Source organism: Antennarius striatus, chromosome 4, assembly GCF_040054535.1.
Source record: "Antennarius striatus isolate MH-2024 chromosome 4, ASM4005453v1, whole genome shotgun sequence".
NCBI lineage: Eukaryota > Metazoa > Chordata > Actinopteri > Lophiiformes > Antennariidae > Antennarius > Antennarius striatus.
The window spans coordinates 2606374-2633125 of record NC_090779.1 but is presented as its reverse complement, the minus strand read 5'-3'; the positions used below and the strand labels follow the sequence as shown (position 1 = coordinate 2633125).

Below are 26752 nucleotides of genomic sequence, written 5' to 3'. Positions count from 1 at the left end.
ACCATGACTGTTTGCACTAGTTTGCAGCTTTAATTAATTCCCTCTGTAAATACTCAGGTTTTTTTAGAAGCATTCACACTCCAGATGGTTCATTCACACACCTAATAAGACTCCTTCATTTCATTTTTCATCTCAACTTCCTGCCTCCGTGCTCAGTGACAATAATAGTGAAGATGAGCGCTTGAAACGTGCAGTCATTATGTGTATGAAGACTGCCTTCTCCATTCACCTGTACACCAAGGAGGGGGTGGGGGGGGGGTAAAGGAAAGACAGCTGAAGGCTAAGAAGATAGATAGATAGATAGATAGATAGATAGATAGATAGATAGATAGATAGATAGATAGATAGATAGATAGATAGATAGATAGATAGATAGATAGATAGATAGATAGATAGATAGATAGATGGATGGATGGATGTGAGAGAGACGCAGAGAGATAGAGAGGGAGGCGGGAGATGGAGGAATAGGGCGGGGATGGACCGATTGGCGCGCAGTGATTGGAAAATCTCAAAAGCGCGCCCTCACTGATGCTGTGATGCTCTCCGTTACTTGAGTCTGTAAGAAGAAAAAGGGCGGGAGCATCCTGCGTCCCTTCCTCCCGAGCCTTTTGTGTTTGAAACTCTCATATCTCACATATCAATAATTCAAGCGCTGGCGAGAGAGAACAGACGGAGCCCCCCCCCCACACCCCCACCTCCACTGCGCGCTATGAGTGCTGCTGCGTCGTCGCTCCGACAGGGCCCCTCCGCACCGCGCGCAACTCCCAGCCACCGCGTCCCCACCTTATAGAGAAGACCCCGACAAGTAAGAGAAGAGTGAACAGTTTAAACCTGAAGAATCCACCCGGAGATACGGAGATTAAAAAATAACAAAAAAAAGGAATAAAATAAAGAATCCTATAATAAACCCAATTTCTTACCTGGCGTGGGGGAAAAAAGTGCTTTCTCTCACTAAACCCGGGACAACGGATTGACATAGAGCTGATAAATAATCCTCATTCAGGTACGTGGAAGAACACCTGGAAACTCCTACCTCACTTTCCAAAGGGGAGTCGACCCTCAGTCCGAGGTGAGAAGACGGTCGGAGAAGTTGCTCGTTCCGGTCCAGGATGCTGGCGTTGTGCCTGCTGAGCGCCGTGTGGCTGGTGTCGAGCCCGACCCGGGCTCAGAACGAGACGGAACCAATCGTGTTGGAGGGGAAGTGTCTGGTGGTGTGCGACTCCAACCCCACCTCGGACCCCACGGGCACGGCGCTCGGGATCTCGGTGCGCTCCGGGAGCGCAAAGGTGGCGTTCTCCGCGGTCCGGAACACCAACCACGAACCCTCCGAGATGAGCAACCGGACCATGGTCATCTACTTCGACCGGGTAGGACGAAACGATCTGACTGGGTCTGTGTGTCTGTCTTCATTTGAAAGGATGAAGTTTCAAGTGATTTATTATTTTCATTTTTACTTGAACAGACAATCTGAGCTCTCAGCGGGAGAAGCAGTGAAATGACAGAGAAATATATTAAAAAAAGAGAAAGAAAGACATTATCTCCGCTCCGCACTCCCGAGGCTGGTTGGTCTTTTCATTCCATCCTTGTGGAAAGTGAATTTATCATGTAATAGTTCAGAATCCAGGATATCATTACTTTTTGTGAAAACTGGATGAAACCCGGATAAATTATTGACAGGACTACTTTGGGTAGATTTACGCGCAGAGATTTGCCCGCTGGTCTAAAAAAAACTAAAAATAGAGGGAATATAAAGCTTGATGGATTTCACAAGTAGAAATAGAAGTATAACAGGCAAGACATTTGAAGATTTCAACTTTTTCTGAGCTACCTATGTGTAATATGGGAACTGACATCTCTCCAAATAATTTAGTAACGGCAGGTCGTGGGGGGCGAGGTCCCTGCCGCCTCCCTTAAAGGTTAATTCTCCCTCAAACTGCCGTTCAATTTCAGCCCGTAGTTCAGCAGCGACCATAAAACCAGACATTTGGCTGCACAAATGCATAATTGAAAATTTCATTTGAAATATTGATTAAGTTCATCGCATATTAAGTCTGGAATTACTGACAGGGAAAAAATGAGATAAAAGCAGTTATTCCTGTCGGGAATCTGAACGTATGTTCAGGGGCCATTCAGGGGCCCTTTAGAATTCTATATCAAAAAAGATGATATCGAACAGAAAATGTAGAATAATGCACGCCCCACATTCCAGTTTCTGCAAGAAATTTGACCATTTATACAGGATTAGAATTATTTTTTTTCACCAAAACATATGAAAGTATTGTTTTTGATCGTTGATGTGCTTTATAATCAATGTTTTGCACGCCTGTTTGTAGTTAAAGCCGTTTTATCAGTTTCTGTCTTTCCTTTCTTTCTTTCCTACAGGTTCTTGTAAATGTTGGAAGGAATTTTGACGAAGAGAGAAGTAATTTCATCGCCCCACGGAAAGGGATTTACAGTTTTAACTTCCACGTAGTCAAAGTCTACAACCGCCAAACTATACAGGTATCTGTGTGTGTGTGTGTGTGTGTGTGTGTGTGTGTGTGTGTGTGTGTGTGTGTGTGTGCGTGTGTCACGATACACGCCTCCGTGTTGCGTTTACCCATAATATCACCATCACTCGCCGTCATTTTGTAGTTGTTTAAGATGTCACACCTGGGGGGGTGGGGGGCAACTTCAGAGGTGGGCTTCAACACCCCCCAAATTATAATGAATCAATACACAGAGAATAAATGTGTGTTACCAGCATGAAGCTCCAAACCATCACCAACACACACATCACCAACACACACATCACCAACACACACATCACCAACACACACATCACAAACACACACATCACAAACACACACATCACCAACACACACATCACAAACACACACATCACCGACACACACATCACAAACACACACATCACCAACACACACATCACCAACACACACACATCACCAACACACACACAGCTGACAAAAAAGATTTTTTTTTATTAGATAGGGACAGAGATTTTTAATTTCCTCACACCATCACATGGGACTTTAGATTGAAATTATTTGTTTTGTATATGTTTCTCACACACACACACACACACACACACACACACACACACACACACACACACACACACACACACACACACACACATTGCCTGCAGTCAGCCCCGATTGCGACTCCTTTCATCCTTTACTAACGAAGCGTGTTCGCCGCGTCGTGTTATAACGCAGTCCTTATATTCTTTTGATGTGTCGCGTCATAGGAAGGACGTGAGTTGTCTTCAGTCAATTCCCAGCATTCAACACGTGCACAGCCCCCCCACATCATGAATTTTTCAATGCAAAAGAAACATTTGTGTAATTATTCCGTTTCCCGCCCAGGGCTTTGGCGCTCTGTTCTTGATATTTCTGCTTTATTATCAGAGTTTTGAATTAATTATCAGTAACAATAACAACAAGGACAAGAAGGAAGGAACGGCCCCCGGGAGCCCCTCGTGGACCCCCCAGTCATCTTCATGTGACTGAACACACATCGGCCGTGGGTGGCAAACGCTTGACTCTTGCTACTAAGTTAATTCAGTTTTCTATAAATATTAATAAATATTTAATGATGATATTGATGTCAATAACTGTAAAAGAAAGACAACCAGAGTATACAAACCAGAATCTTGACGTAGATGTGGGTGAAATCCTCTGTAGGTAATGTACGTATGTTTAAAAACACAGCATTTTAGAATTAGATTTCAAACGCCGTGTTCTGTCTCATTGGAGACATGAAACAGGTTTTGGGTTGTCCTCTCTCCCCTTCTCGACCTTCAACCTCTACCACTCATCATGCCATCCGTGGAGCACATCTGCTGTGTGGAAAAACTCCCACTGTTTGATTGCCTCACAGGCAGCGACTGTGGTGCATGGGAGAGATGAGAGACAGCGGGGAGAGAGGACAGCGGTAGGGATGGAGTTGGGAAAAGATTGAGAAAGACAGGATGAGAGGGAATGTAAAACAGAATCAAAGGAATGAGACACAGAGGACGATTCAGTAGGAGTGAAAGGAAAGCGAAGAGAAAAACGGGAAAAGAAAAGCAGACGAAGAACAAGGAGGATGAAAAGAGGGAGGCGAGGAATCCAGACGTGATGAGGAACTGTTGATCAGAGGATGGAGGGTTTATGCGCATCAGGCCTTTCATAGTTAAAGGATGTGTTTATGTGCGTGTCAGAGGGAGAGAAATGTTGTGGGTGTCTGAAAAAGCCTATTAACCTTTGTGGTTTTTTTCCCAGCAATTAAATACAAGTTTTGCAAATTAAATGCACTTATATCATCTCATCTAAAGAGATTTCCACTTCACCATCCAACATACCGTCCTCTTAACCATGCTTGAATGGAAAAAAGCTACTTGCAATATTTCTGGAAAAAAAGAAAAAACAACCCTTACATTACCTGCACTCTCTGTTGTAACAGGATTCTATTTGGTTTGAATCCTTTTTTACCGACACAAGCAACTTGTTCAGTATTTGGAATGAAATGGGAACAAATGAAATTCCATCTCTGTTTGTGAACATCTTGTGCTTGTAGTTGTGAACAAAGAGTTCAGAGATTTGAAAGACAAACAGGTGAACGTGCTGATGGGTTACAAATACTGAACAATGTGAGGAAATCCGACAGAGACTGAATCCTGTCAGCACTTCTGATTATTGATCCACGTGGAATTAATTTGTGACACGTTTCTGTACCTGGAGATGCATCTGAGTGAGAGAGTGACTGAAGAGGAGCAAGGAGAGAGATTTAATCCCTCGTACGTATTCGCTGCAGCGGGGGGTCGGGTTCGGGCTGGGGTCAGTGTTACCACAGATGTCACCTGAGGAAATACCTGGCCATCACAACGGAGACGTGTGATGAACCTGAGCGCAGAAGCTGCGTGTCTGCAGCCCCCGCAGCCCCCGCAGCGCCTGTTCATGGATATTTGTCCACTGAAGCTTGTAGTACATTTAAACGTTTAGTGTGAACACAATATATGTGAGGTGAACGCAGTTTATGTGGAAAGACTGCAGTAACTGTTACAGGCGTGAAGCAGGTTAGACACTTAATCCTATTTCTATAAATGTGTTAATAACTGTGCTCCTATTCCATTTCTTTATCTTCATCCAGTTATCGACATTGAGTAAAATGTGCATGAAATGATTTTCTCAAATTTGCTTGCAACAGCTTTCCTCCATTGAAGCAATGCTCTTATTACAACGTATTTAGTGATTCTTTTTGTGATTTATTTCTGCGTTTCTGCACATTTGCATATTTTTACAGTTGAAAAAGTGCCACAAATTGATTCCCAGTAAAAGCCACTTACTCCAGGTTTATGTTCAGGAGCAGACGTTGGACATATGCTGCCAAATCAGTTTGGCTGCATATTTGTGGTTTATAATAACGGTGGATCCGAGAGAACAGGCAGAGAATTCAATATAATACACCTGTTTTAGAGAAGACCTCCAGTTTGAAACTAGATGAGAAAAAACTCACACATGGTTGCAGTTATTTTCCTAATTAAAAATATCACATTACAGTAAAGTAGATAAGGAAACTGATGTCGACCATATCATCAAACGATTAAAGAAGGATCATACAATGCTGACATTGTCTCAATAAGCTGGATGGATGGATGGATATATTCTGTTACAAAAACCCATTCATTCAGCCTGGTTTCATCACCATACAGAGGTCGTGTCAGTGTTTAAATGATCTGTATAGATGTCTAAAGGCAACAAAAAAAAATACTAAAATGTACAAATTCTAAACTAAACTTTCATCCTTTCCAGTGTGGATGAAATAATAAAATAAAATAGTAAAATAAATCTTGAACTGGAATCAAATCTCTCTCTGTGTTAATGATTTAATAATATTAGATATTAAAGTCCAACTGGTAAGACAGCTAAAGCTAAGCTAAAATTAGTTGAAGTTGCTTCGCTAGCAGTTTTCAGCCAATTGCACACTCCACATCCTCATGCACACACACTTGCGCGCAAACACGCACACACACACACACACACACACACACACACACACACACACACACACACACACACACACACACACACACACACACTCACACACACTGTTTTTGGGAGAGTTGGGGTTTTGATGGTCAGTCAGTTAGCAGAATTTTAGCGGCGTTACTGAACTGAATCCAGTAGAAACATTAAAAAAGAATCCCAAAACCGCGCTTTGAAATCTTTTTAATGTCCAGTTCTAACTGCTCTCTGCCCTTGTGAAAGTGGTAATTCTTTCTGGAGCAGATGAGCTCCAAACTCATGGACCACACACTAAGTCGAGGTCAGCAATTTTGCTGTAGTTTGAATATTTACTGCTCAAGGGAAGCTTGTCAACACCGAACAGTTCCACAAATGAATGTTGGTGTATGAGTTTATATCTGAAGCCAAACGGTTTGCTTATATATATATATATATATATATATATATATATATATATATATATATATAATATTATATTATTTATCAGCCATCGTCTTTGCATTTTGATGTTCAGTTCATTGAGATGCCTTAAAATACCATCAAACACATTTCACACACCTCTAAGCGTGACTTATTTGTGTGCAGATTCTCCTCTGATCGGGAACGTTCCGAGTTGTTTTTAGAAAGCATCACAACCTTTCCCACGTGAACGCTACTGGGCAGCACTTTGTGTCTATATACGCTGATGACGTGTTGGTGTGCGGTCATTTCCTCACTCAGAATTGAAAACAGAGCAGTGTGTAACGGTTGGGTTTTGTTCAGCTCATCTGGAGCTTCATTTGGCACCACTTTGACAGTGACAGTAGCAGTTTTAATGCGTACTCAAGAAAATATCATGCATGTTCACGTTTTCACGTCATTCTGTTCTCATTCTCATATTTTCTCTTTGGAAAATTATCGTGACAGAGATCATGGTCTTATTACAGTTGTGGTGGCAGCAACTGTGTCCATGGAAACAAATGTTCTTCTTTAAATAGAATAAGCATCTACATCCACACGTGTTTATACTTTTAAATATGTAAGGGCTGTTCTTTCAAATGAGCACCTGCGTTTTTTTATGGGTGCTTTCACTCTATGTAATGAATGTTTAAACGTAGGACAATTGTTCTCTAAAGTCACAGATGATGATGACGACGTCGCTGATCAACATTTAGAAGAAACTTATGTGACTAGCGCTGGTTTTTCATGCTTCAGGTTAATGACAATGTTGATTATATAACACATACAGTAATCCCTCACGTATTCGCGCCTCAAGATGCACGGCTTCACTACATCGCAGATTTTTAGTTGGCAGTCATGTGATGCCGTATGCGCGTGCTATTGGCTGACAGCATCCGTGTGTGCGCTGCGTTCCTCCCTGCGACTTTTCTTGAAGACAACAGTGCATGTTGGTGAACGTCTTCATGTACAGAAATGCATTGTGGGTTCATTTCTCTGTGAAGTTCACAGAGATGTGGAGAAAAAAGGAGGATATTTTGCTGATGACTCCAACAGGAAAGACAAAAAGACCACAGGAAGTGACATCAGAGCAAACAGAGTGTGATGTTTGCTGAGTCACGTTAACATGATGTGAAATCTGAACCTATGGGGTCTTAATGTTATATTTTATTGACCGTTAGCATTAGGCTAAATCCTCTTGACGTGTCGGTGTGATCTGACCATCTTTGTCATCTTCATTTTTCGCATCATGGCAGACAAGGACACTTAAATTTTTCATGTCTTTTTAGATTTGGAATAAATATGAATGTTCAACTATTCTGAAAAATAAAAATTATATATATATATATATATATATATATATATATATATATATATATATATATAAAATTACTTAGCATTAGTTTTTACATACAAACGCTTCAACTTATTTTAACACTTAAGAAAAAAAGAGTGCTTCTTTCTCAGGACGTCATGCTGCTCCCTCCACCTTTTTACTGCTGTGCCAAACTGAATAGTAGAAAAATTATTTTCTTCACCACACAGTTGTGCGTTGCTGGAGTGTGATTGTGAGTCACTCTCAATATTGAGTGCATTATTGCGTATTTCTTGAATAAATTTGAATTCAAATCCAAGTTAAGTTTGTTTTCCTTCCTTTCCAACTACTGGGCTACATAAAAATTTAAATTTGTAAAATTTTACATGTAAGGTTATAAAAGGATGGTCGGTAATACACTATCCTGTTTTAGTGAAGTTTGTCCACCACAAATGCTGAGGGAAACTTCCCCAGAGGCGAATCACACATTAAAAACAAGTCACTGCACTAAACTCACAGGGCTGGGGGAATATAGCGGGAATATAATATATATCATATAGTGATGTCAGTTTGTCCATCCCTCTGTCTGTAAGGAGTTTTTCTGTTTGAATACATTCATTTTATTGTTTCCATGGAAACAATGAAAGGATGCTACCTTCACTAAACTACAAACACAAGTTTTTGTGTAATAATTATAATAAAATATGACCTAATATAAAATGTTGTTTTCACAGTCGACATCAAGTGCTACAGGACTATTATATAAATACTTGTGCTCATAAAATCATTTGTTTGGCTATATCCTTTTTCTAGATTTAGATCCTTCACTAAGAAATGTATAATATATTTCTCTGGTTATTATTTATGAAACACCTGATTGGGCCTGTGAATCCAAAAGATTTGGAGGTTGTTCTTTTGCTGCACATTGTATATCTCATAGATTTACTCTTATTACTAATTGGAAGCTTTTTTATTTGTACATTAAAGTATTCCATGCTGGTCGGTCGGTCAACAGTCATAACAAAATAAAATTCCCAGCACACATAAATCAGCAGGACGACTGAGTGGCGCACCACTAATCATCTTCCTTACTCCGATATTTCTTTAAAGCCCACAAAGCATTTGTGGATTTTCGCAGCAAACCTGTTTGATTATTCTCCTAACTGAAGAAAATGAGGATATCTTAAGACAGGACAGAAAAAGCAACAAAAACAAACCTGAATTGATTCTATGCATCTCTTACATGTCCTAATCCAGTTCCCACCCATAAGACAGTTGTGGTCCAGTCGGAGGTCAAAGGTCGTCTCTGAATCCATGGTGATGGTCCAATAAGTATAGTAATTGCATTTGTTTGTTGTCACGCCCTGACAATGAACCATCAGCAGTGCTAAGCTAACTTTAGCAACAATCACTTCTCAGTGCGAAACGACTTATCAAAATAATTCAGACTTTTTCCATTTTTTTTACTTTTAAATTGTCATTGGAGTTAAATGAAAACTGTTCTGTTTTCTGTATCTGCTGTTATGACAAGGATGTAATTTTCTTTTTAACCACATGCATCTTTACACACATGCGTTATTAGGTTATTGTGCTGTGACACAGTCAACAACAGCGATCAACAACTATCTTTAGAGGAGTACATCCCCACAGTCTGAACGCCTGCAGACTGTGGGGATGGAGTGTATGAAGTGTGTGTGTGTGTGTGTGTGTGTGTGTGTGTGTGTGTGTGTGTGTGTGTGTGTGTGTGTGTGTGTGTGTGTGTGTGTGTATGTGTCATCTCTGGAGTTTGGCCCTCTGGTAGCCTCAAGGTAACACAAATTTGCACAACCTCCATCAGTGAAGTGAAAGAGAGAAAAATTTGCACATGCTGTTTAATTTGGACATTGGTATGCAAGCTGGTCACTTGATGCAAAAAACATTATGATGGTGCAGATTATATTAATGAAATTAATTCCTCTACAATTTTAGCATGAGTTCAAATTAAATCTCATCCTAGACAATGAACAGAAAATCAGGTGATGCATTTTGGCCAATATAGAATTGATGCATCAGACCATGCAGATGGTGGATGTGTGGACTGGATAGTTTTTACCTGTTAATTACCTACTTTATTCATCATTTTGCAAATAATCTTATTTACAAACCTATATGTTCCAAACAGTTTAGGCTTTCAAAAAATGCTGATAGGATTACTATAGGATCTATAGAAGGACTTGGAAGGACCAAATAGGCAGATTATTCTTGCCTATCCTGTTATCTACAATGTGAATATTTAGATTTTCTAAAATAAAATAAATAAATAAATCAGATTAAAAACAAAATTAAACAGCTGCACATTTGCGTACCAGTCGCAGGGTTACAAGGTTGGTTGATGTGTTAAAAACAATATGACAGGAACAGCTGGATCTTCTGAAATTACTCAAAAGAAATCTGTTGTATTAGTCAAAAGTGTATAAATGAAATGCTGGAAAGAAACTTAAAACCAGAATTCCAAACCAAGACTGTCAAAAAGAAATTAATTCAGATAATGTGCAACATTATAATACTCTATTCTATACTATTACGTTATATTAAATATTGTATTTTATATGCTACCACTGTCAATCAATGAAAACATTCATTTGCGTTGGGGTTACAGAGTTCATTTAACCTCCAGAAAGTAGCGCATCCCTGGGATATGCTTCAAAAAAATGTGTGCATCCCAACATGACGTTTACGCATCCCAGAAGTAATAACAGAATATAAGGTAGAAGCATATGCAAGGACTGAGTTTTGCCAATATCCTCACCTATATATTTGAATAAGCTCACTTGAAAAGTCTCACACAGTCACCAACTCCCACTACCTAGAAGAAGGTAGTGGGAGTAGGTAGTAGTAAAATGTAAAATTAAACAAACTGTTAATTTCAATGCTTTTGTCAATAATAACGTCATAACTGTTTCAGAAAAGAAAGAAAAGTAAAATTACATATTTTTTGATCAAAATTTTAAAGCCTACTAGTCATTCTTTAAAAAAAAAACAGTTTTAGAAATAAAAAAAATATGTAATACAAATTTTTTCACTTTGTTTTTTTCACTCACTACTTTTCTTTGCCTTTAATTCATATATTCTCGTGTGGACACTGCGTGTAAACGGAGCAGAAGCTGTGTCGCCGTTTGGTTGATTTTAATAAGACCCAAACTCGCTTGAGATCAAAACATAATAGTGATTGAAATTTAAGTGGAGAAATGGATAAATTGTGAATATTTTTGTTAAAGTGAAGTGCATTTTATCCCAATATTATATCATGGAAAAAAATTGCATCAATTTTCTTATAAGAAATATTTAAAACTTGTGTCCCAGGGACCCACGTTGTCTGATGATCGTTGAATCTATGGTCTGGATCTGTTGAAATCTGTAGCTGCGACGGATTTTGTTGTCTTTCCATCTGGTGAATTCCTCTGTGGATGGGGACATGAAGAACACTACGGATGCACGGTCAGCATCTGAGACCTCCATCGCTCTCAGGGAGTGGGAGAGAGTGGGAGAAAAACACAACAGGATGCATGTCTGCATAGTTCACTGAAATGAAGCACCCCGTTTTTCTGTTTTTTTATTGTTCACCACGCGCACACACACACACACACACACACACACACACACACACACACACACACACACACACACACACACACACACACACACACACACACACACACACACACAGTTTATAACCTTACAGTCTACAAGATGTATGGTTTCATTTTGTCCAGTCAACCTGTGCTCCGTCTCCTTTAGTTTGGCAGTTTACAGAAAAAAATCTGCTGGTTTGGGCTCATGTGTGAAACAGGGGAAAAGTGAAAGTAAGTATTTTTAAAAATTCATAAGCCCCCCCCCCCCCCCCCCTCCAAAAAGGCTCCTGAAGAAGAGTTGTTTGGATGGCAGATACCGTCCCAAAAAAAAAGAACATTTATATTTAATGTATGACATTTATAGCTCTTCAGGCTTAAAGAAATACTCAACTAAATCAATTAAACATTTCTCTGCATCCTCAGATCAATAATTTCAAAAATGTTAATATTTTACTGCCTGTGAAAGTTAGAATTTTTCTGCGACTGAAAACTATTTGATAATGCAAGAAATGTCTCCTCTGATGTTTCCCATTGATGGAAAAGTGAGACCATAGACTGTTCATAAAAACATGAACAGTATATGGTTGAAACGATAAAAGCATTTAGATACATTTGGTACGATAACTAAAGCACTTATATAAAATAAAATAATTATAAAATTCAGAACCTGGATATAGAAGAAAGGACCTTTGATCAGGGTTAAGTGACTGATGACGAGACGATAAGTCATGGATGGATGGATGGAAAAGAAGGAACTGTTGGTAAGTTGCACCATATAACGTCTTCCGAAGAAGGTCAAGTCAACTTTCTTCTCTTTCCAAATAACAAGAGTGAAAAGTCATTTACGAGATCCAACAATTTCCACCTGAGCAAAGACTTATCAGAAGTGGTGAGAAAATTCTCACTTTTAATTGATGGAAAACTCAAGCAGCTTTTCAGGGTTCAAGGTGGACGACCCTCCTGCTGTCGCGCTCAGTTCAACAAATCACCCCAGGACAAACGGATTCACCACCGCGGCTGGCATTGGCTTCATAAGGCCTCTTCAATATAGAACCTTCAGAAATAAACTTCAAAAACAACACTTATTCAAGGTTTTTTTCTTAAATCATAACTTGTTATAAATTAAAATTCATGTGAAACCGTCAAGGTTTTTTAACCTGTAACTGCACAAACCCACAATGTTCATTCCAAATGCATTCCTTTGCTTGTTTTGTTTGATTATTTTTTCTTTGTCAATAAGAATTCCAGAAATATTGAGAATCTTAACACATCAAACACATAGTTTCTGTATAATAGCTTAAAAGTGCATAAATGTTAATTTATTTTGCAAATAATCATACTAACCATATTTTAACGATCAACTGATGATGTAATGAGTAGCATCCCATTTCTGAGATAAAGATTTCAAAAAATCCAAAAGACGTCAGTGTTAGAAGGGACTGGTGTGGAGCATACATACGTTTCAGTGAATCACTACAGATAGCCATCAATGGTGATTTGATGGTGGATTTGGGGGGCGTACGGGCGGGGCAGGCACTAACTAACGGGCAATTAATGAGGTAATTACTATGACTAGCCTTGAACGATGTGATTGTGTGTGTGTGTGTGTGTGTGTGTGTGTGTGTGTGTGTGTGTGTGTGTGTGTGTGTGTGTTTTAGCATCCAATTCCATCAAAGTGCGACAACTGGCGGTTACTTTATCAAAACAATGAGTAACTAATGCAAATGTTGAATTTCAAATATGAGTAAAACACATTAGAATTAGTGAGTAATTTGCTGTTTAATTGTGCACACCATGTCTCAATAGTGACAAAAGATTCTTTATCGGCTCTATTTTATTTCATACTTTTTTCATTTCTGTAATGTAAATAAGTCTGTTAAAATATAAATCATTTTTGCTTTGATTCTGTTAAGCAAGACTGTAATCTTTATGTCTTGACACGTTATACAGTATTGTATTAGTGAGTTGTTGTGCTGGTTTACACACTCATGGCTCTTCTGGCCAGTCCAAGCCTCAGGTCTGAGCTCTGTGAGGACCGCTGCTGATTTTTACCTGAGAGCATCAGTGTGTAAGGGGAAAAAAAGACTAGACATTACTCTACAATTTCCACTTGAGCTACCATATTTTATTTGAGCAGCAAGAATAATCACACATAACTTTTATGAGGAAGAAATCATTAAATAAATTGGGCCATATTTATGAGACTCTTTCTGGAGAGACTCTTTTTCCGAGGTAGGGCAACAATAAGCTGTTTGATGTCAGTGAATACAGGTTATAAACCACACAGTGACGTGTCATTGACAGTGATGATGACTTGATTCCTCACGCTTTATGTTTTCATGATATCCTCACTGTTCACCTACGGTTACCAAACACAGAACTAAAAACCCAACTCTCTGACACGTTTTGTGGTCAGAACATGATCTTCAAAACCATTTTACAAGTCCCCTCCTCACCTTCTTGTCAGTTACACCCCCCTACCCGTGGTCTTAGCTGACTCACACGTCTGTGATTGACATTGCCATGCTTTGCTTCCTCGGTGTTGAAAATCAGAGATCGCTTGATATGACCTGTTGTGCCGTTCCCTGTTTTGGTCTACAACCTGCTCTCTACCCCGCCGTGTGTGGATCTGCAGGAGGTGTTTAGACCACGGGAACCGTCACGTGTTGAGTTAGGCTTCACATGGATTGTTTGTTTGCATAGATCTTACAGGAAGCCAATGACTTATTCATGCTAAATTATGTATTCATTTCTCATAGACTGGATTTTAAGTTTATGACTGAAATCTGGCTCCACAAAAGTAATTGATCTCTTGAATCTTTTCCTCCAAAGTGTAGATTTTTCAGGTCTTCTCATGCCACTGGTGGGGGTGGATGGACAGCGTCTGTGTTCAAATCCTCTTTGGACTGCTGACACTTTGAGCTGCAGTTACAGGAGATGAATGATTCTCCTCCCTTGCTCTGCAAATCTGTTTGAGTCTTGATTGGGAAGTGAACACATGACAAGAGCCCTTGATGCGTTGGTTTATAAGTGAAAGTTGTGACACAGGCTGTTATTCACTCCCATGTTGTAAGCTCACAACTCATGCACGCTGCATAAAGGCTCCTTGGAAGGACGCTGTCGTCTGCGTATGTGCATCCTGCAAATGACAGATGACAGCTTTTTATCTCCACTTGTATTGATATCTTGGATTCCATTGAGGACTCCATATTAGTCATTTCCTCTTGAAGATAGGATGAACATATTTGCCTCGTTTCGGCCGCTTTTCTGTCTTGCAGGTCGCAGGTTTGCCGGAGCCTATCCCAACTAGCTCCAACACACTCAGACCTTGGGACAATTTGGTTTTACCAATTTGTTCAAGCTGTATGTTTCTGGAAATGGATGGTAGATGCTGAATGAGGCCATCAGGAAATATCGAGTCTATGAACGGGTTCATTGTCTGCAGCAACTCCAGTGAGTGATACTTGTCAAAGTGACATCATGCTTGATAAAAGCTTTCCCTCCTGAGCAGAACTCAAACCCGTCTGAGTTTCTTCCCATAAAGCGTCCTTAAACATACAAAAAAATAATAAATCACTGGAATCATTACGCTCTTTTGGGATGCTCTTTTTTTAATTTAAATCAGAATTACTACACTTTTATGCACAATAGCACTGAAGTACAGTATACTAGTGAACTGATGCTGGATTTGCCAAGATCCAGCCAAAAAGCAGGTGACCAGGCTGCGGTCCAGCTTTCATCAGCTCTGGATAGCCCTTAGAAATATTAAAATCAAGAGACATCACTTCTCTTGGGTTTTTATTTCAGCTAAGCTTTAAACTGTGATTTAATGTTTATTTTAATTTTAATTCCACTTTATTGCACAGTTTGAAACCAATTAAATGTATCGTACACACCCTGAAGGACGTATGGTGGAGGTGAAACCAACAACAAGGAGCTAAACACTGCAATTTAGATGATCTGGGAAACAAAAGGTTATCAGGAAAGCCAGGAATAATTACACAAACCATTCTGATTAAACATAATGTCATTGGCCCTTGTGCTGAATGGAGATTTAGCGGTGATGGATCAGTGAAAGCTATTTTCCTGCAGTGACAGAATTTGTTCTTGTCACCTTTCTGTCGTCGCCTTTCTGTGTCTGAACAATTTCATTGTTTTGTGTATTGTACATTCTGTATTTCATGATTGATCACACTGTACAGCTTTTATCGCTCTCTAACAGTCAGTTATTAGCACAGAAAGCACAACCTTACATCGCAGTGGTATAGTCATGACTAAAAAGCAACCCAAACACGAGTTTTGCTCTCAGCAAGTTCTTTCATGCAGCATCTTCCAGACACACATCACAGCAACACAACTTCCACACTCCCACATCCTCCCGTGTCACCCCCACACAGAGCTCAAGTTCTGTGTTCTTTTAAAGACAAACCTTGACCGTGGCAGTGGAATCTGAAGCAGACATCTGCATCCCACCGCAAAGACGAACACAGTCCTGGGTGACTTCTCTGAGCAGAAGAAAACAAAGTTCAGTTTTCTACAAATGAAAGTCTTTGATGCATGTTTTACGAGCTTTTGAAGAGTTTTAACTTTAAAAATCTGCACCAATTGAACACATTTTTGTCACCATGCAGCATCTAAATCTATTAATTTAAGAGACCTGCATAAAGGTCATTTTAAACACCTTCATGGGAGTAAACAAAACCAGAAGCTCACTAGAATGAGCTGGCTCTGTAGCTCATGTAGAAAATGGTATTTGAAGTCATGTTTGCACAGTCTCACAACATTGATAACCTATTGAAAGTAATCACAAGGACATAATGTTTTATTGGTTATCAAAAGGCTTACCCTGGTGGCACCAATGGGGTACTGCATCAGCAGGATGTGAAAAAGAACGTAGCTACATCTGTACGTTTGCAGCATTGCAGTTCGACTATTCTTCAGCTGTAATTGACATTTATCAAAAAATGACATGTATCACCGTCTTTGCGAAGTTGTTGAAAGACAACAGATCATGGTTGACGAATTTCTCACACATCCAACCATCCCATCCTGTCTGGTTAATTGTGTTTTTTACAAACTGTGGCAAAGCATTACTGGCAAAGCACCGTGAGGTATTCTAAGGTATTGCTTACAAACCTAATACTCCCTTAAAAATGTGAGCTAACATAACCCATGTTATAATCTGTCTTACATTGTAGATGTTTGATGATATCTGCATAGATATTCAATCATAAATGTAGTGCCCCCTCCTGGAAACAGGAAGTATGTATTCTTTCTCAAACTACTTGATTTACGGGAAAACGTCACGGTGAAGTGGTGCAAGTTTTGAGAGACACATTCTGCAATGGATGCATTTAAGTGTAAAAATCACCCCTCTATCAATGGTATGAAGTGACATTTGTGTTTTTTCTTATTCATCATACACCCGCAAGAGTCAACAGATAATTAACAAAGCCATTAGTGAAACTCATAAACTGAGAGATCTGTTGGTTTTATTTTTACAAATAAATTCATTTCAATATGCCAGTTGGTGAAAATGACCTCTTCTGTGAACGGGTGTATGGTATCTAAGCAATGGACCTAACAACCTGACAAGCATGAATGTGGACTCTACTGCATTTGTCAGGTTAAATGCAATAAAAGCCTTAGTCTGTCATTTACAAAAGCTGAAGCACAGAATGTTGATCTGAGAAATGAATCTGTCTTAGCAGGTTATGTAAAGAAGTCAGACTATAGTTATATAGTAATATAGTTATATAGTTATATAGCTACGCCAGAGGACACGAGGAGCAGTAGCATTAGTTTTGGCAGCAGTCACTCAGTTGTAGCTCTGGTGCATCCTACAAGGTGCTGGTTTGATTCCAAATAGTTTGCTGTCAGAACACACACACACACACACACACACACACACACACACACACACACACACACACACACACACACACACACACACATATTACAACTTCATAGAGTGAACCAGTCAAACGTTGGTCCAGATCTTTCTAATAATTTAAATGGGGAACAGTGTCCTGACATTTGACTGCTTCTCTATACTGTGTACTCACAGAATTTAAAACCACATTACTGCAGTTACTTGTATACTGCTCAGGTAGTGTGTTGTATGAAATTCCATATTACTGCTCAATGGCAATCTTAATGTAAAGAGTAACTCTCTCTCTCTCTCTCTCTCTCTCTCAAATCTGTGAACATCTGCTTGTCCACTTGTAAAGATACTGTAAAAGGTCTTGACCTGGCAGAAAGGACAGTACTGACACCTAGTGGGTACATTCAGTCTACTAATACATTACATCCTCCCAACCGATGCGGTGCACCACCATAAGATGTGATGGTTATGGTAGCATAGCTCTATAATCGCTCTATAATACCTACTTATATTTTGTTTTATAAAAACAAACAAACAAAAACAAACAAAGCAGAGATTATATCCGTTACCCCTCAAATGCCTGCCCAAAAGCGCAACAGGAAGAAATTGGCAGAAAAGCACGGTAGGCATCAATGATCAATGGTCACCATCTCCCCAAAAGATAGTGAAATTAGTATTGCTGAGTGACTCAAAGCAACAAGATGGATTCAGTGATATCCAGTGTGTAGAAATGGGGATTCACAGTTTGTTTACGTGTTTAAACATCATTTACCTGTCAAATAGCAGTGTGTGTTCAATTCATGATCTTATTTCATTAAAATCACAAGAGGAACTAAAAAAAATTAAAATCACACTTCATTTTGTACCTAAAATGAAATAGGTGTGGGTGGGATGAACAAAGACAGGTGTAACTCTGAACGATCTTTTCCATGTTGACATTTTACTGAGTTTAAGGGTATTTTAAAAATGCAAACAAAATGGATTCGTGTTTCTGTTACTTTTCACTGCGTTAATTTCGGGCTGTGGTTTACTCTATTTTACCATGGACATTTCAATCCAATACTCCTGGGATACATATGACTAGCAGCAGTGACATACTGTACCTTGGAAAAATTAAATGTCATCCAAAGAAAACATTGATGGGATGATATAATAGTCTGTGCATTCATCTGCCCATCTGTCCACATGTCCGTATATAAATTCAATCTTCATCAACCTTTGCACTTATACTCAATAGATTATTTGATATGTTGACTTTTCAACAAATAGTATTTTTGTTTCCATTGCTTAATTTTAAGGTGCATTTCATATTCAACCATAACTGATCACAAAATAGAAGTCGTTTTGACAGTTGGAATACTGGAATCAATTGTTTTTTTTATTTCCATGGAAAATTGTTTTGAAGGCATGTCTGACTGATTTTTGGTATACCATGCAACTTTGCTTGGTTGGCAGTTAGAAAAGTCTAATTTCACACAAAAATTCTGCAATGGGAGTTATTTGAAATATAATCACATTTGTTTTAACTGTATTGCTTATTGTTGCAAAGAAAGGATCTAAAAACCAGAGAGCTATCTGAAATAAGATGATAAACACATTAACATTAGATGTATTAATAGACTTACATGCAATATCATTTGGAAAAAAAGCCTCCAGAATAAGATAACTGAAATATCAGAAATTATATATGGGGAAAACACCATTAAGACAACTCATACATGTACAGAAAGGACACAACTGGGGGGGGGGGGTGTTAGCAAAAAACAATCAACAAATAAAAATGGGTGTCTCGCTGTGAAGTTAGACAGTCAACAGGACAGGGATTGATGGTCCATAGCAGGATGTCATGTTGTTGTGTTAAGCACTGTGCTAAACACAACACACACTTTTTGGCTTTTACATAACGCTCCATTTCTTCCATTTCCCAGAGTTTGTTCTTTCGCGTATTCTTCCTCATATCTGTTTTATTCTCTGGTATCTGTCTCTCTCTTGGAGCCATTTTTTTTCCTATTAGTCAGCCAGATATTTGGTGCTTTTATACATAAATGAATGCAGGTCATTGAGGTATGACACAATCTACAGTTCTATTATCCTGCCTTTAAATTTATGGCCACAAACTGTAAAACTGTTAGGGTGTAGCTGACAGTTTAGGTGGGAGTGTGTGATCGGTCTCAGGCAAAACCAGCACATGGTCCTCATTCATTACAGGTGTGTGTGTGTGTGTCTGTGTGTGTGTGTGTGTGTGTGTGTGTGTGTGTGTGTGTGTGTGTGTGTGTGTGTGTGTGTGTGTGTGTGTGTGTGTGTGTGTGTGTGTGTGTGTGTGTGTGTGTGACAGTGTGAGTGAGTGTGTGTGTGGTGACTACAGTCTCATCCTTCTAAAGCAACTGTCACAGTTTTATTGGAGCCATACATCACTGAGACAGACCACATGCTGGCTCAGTGTGTGTGTGTGTGTGTGTGTGTGTGTGTGTGTGTGTGTGTCTGTGTGTGTGTGTGTGTGTGTGTGTGTGTGTGTGTGTGTGTGTGTGTGTGTGTGTGTGTGTGTGTGTGTGTGTGTGTGTGTGTGTGCTGTACTCTCACTGCAGTACAGCACAAGAGGAAAAACAACACAGATGTCAGCTCCATGTTTTACTACTGATCCTCCATCACAGCTGCACCGAGAGCAGCTCCTCTGGACAAACTCCAGCACCCGTACAGATATTGTTGTAATTATTTCTCCTTTTAACATGTAGTCAATTTACAAAGTCACAGATGTTACAGTAAGACAAAGCCTATAGTACGTATCTGGTGTTTGCCTTTTACCCCAGTGAGCATATAACACCAGCGTACTCTCTGTATGTCAGTCTAGGAACACGACACACTGGGTTCTGTCACACTCCCTTGTAGTCACTGACAATGAAATTTTGTATCCAGCAAAAACTAAGTTTTTGGTTGACAAGTTTGACTTATTTTGCTTTATTTAACAGGACATATCTTCTTCTTTTTTTTTTTTTTTGCTATTATTGCACATTCGCAAACAGCAAAATCAATGATGATGGATTTTTAAAATCATAAGTATTATAAAGCAGCAGACATGACACATTACTTTATAACAAGGTTCTGTTTAAGGAGATGTTGACACTTGTCACAACTACGTCGCCCCTGGGTTGAGGATCACGATGGATCAAAACCAACTTTGGTCCATTGGACCCAGAGAATTTCAGTCTGAATGTTTCAATGAGTCTACCAGTACGGAGCTGTGGAATCCACAAGCTTCTCTGAATATTCTCAATGAGAGGCTCCAAAATGAATTCTCGAATTAATGTTATGGCTTTTTGTAAGTCTAAATTAGGCCATTTATAAATCATCCACGCCCCATTCTTTGATGTCACTTGTACCACATTTAACCTACTGCACTATGAAAGGTAGATACGTTTGACTAAAGGAATGTTCTCTTTTTAAAATGCATTTCTAAACTTCTTTTTTTTTAAACTTATATATGTTATCCAATCTACATCTGCAATCATTAAAACCAGCTGCTTTTTCCCTTTTAATTAATTATCATGGATTATTTTAGCATATGATATGTGTTACAAAAGACAAAGAGCTTTATTTGTCATTATACACAGGGATGGTACAATCCTGAAAGGATTGAAAGGCTAGATGGAAAGTCGGTCTAGAGCCGCTGCACCCTGGGTGCGCCGCCACTACGGGCCAACATGACTTAATATTCCTTAAATGCATGTTTTTCCTGATGATGGGGGGGAAACCGGAGAACCCGGAGAAAACCCATTCAGACACGGAGAGAACATGCAAACTCTTCACAGAAAGGCCACGTTGGGAATGATGAGGTTTGAACCCCTTAACAGGGTTCTTCAAAAATGAATGAACATATTTGTGTTAATTTTTCACAATATTTGGAGCTTAGCAGATCTTGGAGGTCATGATATTTTGGTTATGATTTAGGTCCAAAAACATGCACTTCAGGTGAATTGGCCGGTGACAAATTGTCTGTAGGTGTGAGTGTGTATTTCAACACACAGCCCTGAGATGAACCTGTGCTTGACATAATTGTGTTGGAAATTTCTCCATACACCCAAACTGCCAGAGAGCAGTGGTAGTATCAGAATGACAAACAAATGTCTCAGTTAGAATTAGCTGGTATCTTATTAAAAGATGATGAAAAGTCAGCAAATAAAACTATGGAACAAGTTTAAAGAGTTTTGCATCCTGCACACTTTTATGTGGCTAATACGTATATTACAAGGGATAAAATTTCCCATCAGTATAAGAAACAAGAATATGTTATAAAATCTCATAACTTTTTTTTTTAAATCGCATATCGAAGAGGTCTAAACTCATTTAATTGTTATCTTTCATAATTTTCTTTTTTAAAGTAAGGAACCAGTCTATGGTCATTATTTTCTAGGTTGTTACTATCTTGTTAGTAATGGCACACATCTGGAAAAGTCTGGTACAAACTCTGGGATTGGGACCAGCAGCTTTCCTTATCTTCACCCCCTTGTGCTGTTACAAATCCATTAGATATCAAGGTTTCATTTAGAGGCTCAAGGGATGTTTTGAATAGAAATAAGTTTACAGTACAGTACAATAAAATCAGACCTTTGTGGGACAACAGTGAGTTAAAAGTGTTAGACTTTTTATATATTATGATCTACAGATTAACAAAGCTAATTTGTCCTTGTCCATAATTGGAGATTTAAGTAACTATTTTCAAGGTGACAGAAAAAGCATGGAGTTAGAAATTGTTAAAAATATGAATGTGCAGAAATGTGTAGAATGTGTAAAAATTTTAAAATTTTAAGTTTAAAATTTAAAATTAAGTTTGAAATTTTAAGTTTAAAATTGTAATTTTTAAAAATTTTAAATGAAAAAATTAAGTCTAGTATTATTATGGGTGGATAATCTTCATATCCTGCTAAATGTTCTTTTTCCTGCAGTCACTGATTCACAAAGTGAATGCATGCAAAATTACACTAAAAAAAATCTGCAAATTAATTGGAATTGTGTGAAAAATGTATGTAAAAATGTGATAAGAAAGTATTCTAAGCCTACATTTTCTAAATTTGCTTTATTTAAAATGCTAGTCACAATACTGCCTGCTTAAACAAATGTATCACCCTAAAAGAAGTTTGACAACTCCTCATATATACAGGTAGTTTGTACAGCTTACAGTATAGAGTGTTTTCTTGCTATATTGTGGTTCACCTGTCATGGCAGAACCTCACAACATAAAAATGGGTAAACATGAAAAAAAAAAAAATACAGGTGCATTTTATATCGAGTTAAGTCGTTCTCGATTATACGTCGGTTTAAAAAACACGGAAAACCAATAGCCACAAATACTGGACTCTTAAAAATTACTAGAAAACGGGTAAAGGCATAAATATGTTATTACACAATAAGGAAAAAAACATGTAATCATATTAAATTACGTCCATAAAATTACAATATGTGCTGTCACTCACTGAGTTACAGTGCCAAATGGTACAGAAAACAATATTATTGGTCTAATTATTTAGATCAGGTCTAACATTAGATATTATTTAATATGTTTTAATCAAATTTTATTTTCTTGTGCGCTGAGAATGTGAGCTTAGAGGGAACACTGGTGAGGAGGGCCACTGCACATTCTTGTGTGTTAAATAGAAGACCCAGTGAACCATTGGAGTTTTGTGGATGATTGGAAAACTTTCTGGGAAAGACCTAGTCTGATCAGGAGAGATGACATTTATTCTATTTTGGTTGAAGCAGCTCTCATATGAAGAAATAAGACTGACTTAATAAGTCAGTCTTATTAAGGAAAATGTTCACACAGCAGGCAAAGGTGGCTCAAATCTGATTGTTTCGATTCTTTGTGAATCCTGGGTTATTGGTTGATTTCAGAACAGTGTGGATCAGATGGAGTCTTAACTTTTTACATCACAGTTTAGACACTTTTGCAGTGTGCATATGAAGGCAGAGTTACTGTTCTCCACTCCTGTTTTATACTTTAGAGCAGCTAACCAACCAACACCCAGTGAAGACCGACTGTTTCTGTGTCCCCAATGTGAAAAAGATGTGTGCACTTCTCTGACCCCACAGCACTGATACCCTCACACACACTCTGACACTCACACACACTCTGTGCTGTTGTTTATGCTACTGGGCAGTTTGCCAAAGATTAACCTCCAAACTGCTTTCCATGAAATTCTTACTCATTCTCTGTTAAGTTAATTTTCTGATTGCGCAGAGTGATGAATCTCAGCTGCAGGACTCATTTGAATATGATTTTTTTATTTAAATGGACAAAGACTTGTGTGGATTTCCTACTGAAAGTGGCATAAACTTAAATCCAGAAAAAAAAAAACCACGCAAAAAAACCACGCAAAAATATGCTTTTTGTCACGCTGTCCTCCAGCTTAAGCAACAAACAGAAAAGGACCGAGTGAGAGAACGTGTGAGATTGAGTACATGTGGGTGATTTTCGTCACATTACATTACATGTATGTATTTGTGTAACTCACGACAAATGTGTCCATACAGCAGTTTGCTCACAGCCTGGTAAGACACACGCTAATGCGTAAATACTGTTTTTATGGTACGATTATTATATAATTTATTATTTTAAAACACAATGACTATCGTCCTCCTTACCTGTGCTGGAGTCCCAAGAAGAAACCATTGGAATTATAGGCGGTACAACTGATCACCTAGATCACCTGATAGGTGTCCTCACATATATCGTTGAATCAATAGGTGCGTTGGTGAACACATTAATTCTACATTCATGCCTCTTTTATATGGTTGAAATCAAATGTTGCCAGGCCAGAATGGCTTATCCCCGGTCCTGTCACCACTGTCTCTCCAGCAAACCGACTGTCCTCTCAGCGTCTGGTTACGGGAATGGAGGTCATCATACCTCCGCTTTTGGTCAGTCTGAGGACTAATTGTTGTCTAATTTATTTATTATATTTATTTATTATAGCAGTTTCTAAGCATCACCTCTAACAGTCACCAAAGGATCAACAGAAATGTGTGTAAGCTGGCCATGAAGTTGACATGAGGCCTGTACATGTACACGATCACTTCTCTCTTGATACAACTGAACTTTCCCTTAGAGAGACTGAGCACAACGTTGTGATGCACACACACTCTTTGTACATGAAGCCCTCGGTCTTTTTGGAAAGTGCCTTGAGATAACTTACTGTGATATGATGCTATACATGTAAAAAAGAGTTTAACAAGCAACAACATGCACATGTTGTTGCAGTGATTTCAACAGGTCAAGGCGGATGACCGCCCTCCAGAGTCTGGGTCCTGACCGGAGTTTCTTCCTCAATGAGGGAGTTCTTCCCCGCCACCGTCGCTTATGCTTGCTCTGGAGGACATTGTTGGCTTTCTATCTGTAAAGCACTTTGAAATGTCTTCCGATGTGATTAAGCACTATATAAATAAAAGTTGATTGATTGATTGATTGATTGATTGATTGATTGATTGATTGATTGATTGATTGACATGTGTTGGTGCATCCAACTAATTCATGCACCACTGTAGTAGTAGGCCAGTTCTACTCATTCTAGCAATTACTACTTCTGGTAAACCAGCAGTGTGCTTCAGGCATATGAGAGTATTCTCCTGCTTTTTCTTCCTGGTTTGTCAACATTTTCTCCTCTTCTCTTCCATCAAGGTGAGCCTGATGCACAACGGCTGGCCAGTGATTTCAGCTTTTGCCGGAGACCAGGACGTAACACGTGAGGCGGCCAGTAATGGTGTTTTGATCCAGATGGAGAAGGGTGACCGGGCCTACCTCAAACTGGAGAGAGGAAACCTAATGGGAGGATGGAAATACTCCACCTTCTCCGGCTTCCTGGTGTTCCCTATGTAGGAGAAGAGGCAGAGAAGGAGGAGGAGCTGGGAGCGGAAATGGAAGAAGGGGGAGCTGGTGGAAGACAGAAAGTATGAAAGTGTGATGAGAATGAAGTTGATGGTGGAAAAGCGTTTGGAGAAGGAAGAACGGCGTGGGAAGAGAACACGGTGTGAATAATATGAAAAAGAGAGAAGAGGACAACCAACTATGTTTGGGACACTGAAGTGAGAAGAAAGAAGAAGGAAGATGAGAGACGTTAGAGATGAAAGATCATGACCCCAGATGATATGGGGGTAAATGAGTAGTATGATGGCAGTTCACAGTATTAATGCCCTCCTTTCACCATTCTCTCCTCTCTGTTTTCTCTGTTGCTTGATGCAGCTTTGGACAGCCAAAACATTTTTTTATTCTCTGCTGAAAGACGCAATTGATCATTTATATGTTATAGAGTATTCTAAATCGTCACTGTAACCCCCCCCCCCCCGAACATTCATTCAGTCATTAATCCATCCATTTCTATCAACATAAGCTTTAAAGAATGTTTTACCAACAACTGTTCAACACATCTTCCATTTACTGTGGCAATTTTTTTTTATTTTTCTTTAATGCTTGAGATAAATGGTATTGGTTTTGGATTAGTCTCTCCGGTAAACACATTCTACAATTTTTATTGAGAAAGATACTAAACTATGTTCACAAAATCAGGTGCTCCACCCACTTTTACATTTCGTGTCAACTGTGTGCTATAGGTCTCATTGCAAATTTTGGATTTTAAACTTTGTTCATGAAAGACTCATCTGCTTCCTGTAACTATTTCTGGTTTTCCAATAACGGTACATAACCATCACATGACAAATGGTTAGCTCATATAGGCACAACAAATAAATCATGAGGTACAAAATGTAAAACAAGGTATTTGGATGCAACATGTCTCCTACCAATGTGCAACGACAACATTTTTAAAAAAGAATGCTATGCAAAACAAGTTATAAACAGAGCAGCACAACAAAACACCAAATGTAGATTATTTAGGTCACCCGAGTAACTGTAGGATTATTCCACCTTTTTGTGGTTAGTTTTAAGCAGCCACACACCTGGTATAAGAGCATGGCTAAACCAGCTATAATACTTTTGGGGTTTTCTTGAGAACAGGAGACACCGTCACCTTTTTTGAACAGTTTTGTGCTGCTGACACACATAACAGAACAATTATTACCATTTGTCTTCAAAATGAAATTTGCAGACAACAAAATACCAAAAGGCGCAGCTTCTTAGCTTAATTTATTTGTGAATATTGGTGAAACAACAAACAACAGTTTTAAACCTTTACTTTGGAAAAATTTGGAGTCACTTAAACCAACATATTTCAACGGAAACAACACAAAAAAATAAAATAAAATCAATAAAACCTTTCAAAACTTCAAATTATCACCAGATGCAATTTTATAAAATGACTGATATGTAATGGTTTGTTTAAGATAGGCATGGTTTGGAGAAGTTGACCACTCTTTAGTAAGTCATTTTAATGGTTGAGGGTAACAAAATGAACCCTTGTGGGACCCCCCCCTCGCCCCCCAGTCATGTTCATCTCAAAAGCTTATCTTAAGCTTGAAGCTTACAGCTACAGCTGAGCAACCCACCTATGTG

General features: G+C 38.8%; 1 protein-coding gene across 1 annotated transcript; it reads left to right on the top strand.

Moving 5' to 3' along the window:
- The first annotated feature begins 767 nt into the window (after nucleotides 1-767).
- On the top strand, nucleotides 768-26024 carry cbln1 (cerebellin 1 precursor). The gene is made up of 3 exons (XM_068313643.1): nucleotides 768-1367; nucleotides 2383-2502; nucleotides 24926-26024. Exons 1-3 carry the CDS (start codon nucleotides 1110-1112, stop codon nucleotides 25121-25123), a joined length of 576 nt encoding a protein of 191 aa, XP_068169744.1. The 5' UTR covers nucleotides 768-1109; the 3' UTR covers nucleotides 25124-26024.
- Nucleotides 26025-26752: the final 728 nt, after the last annotated feature.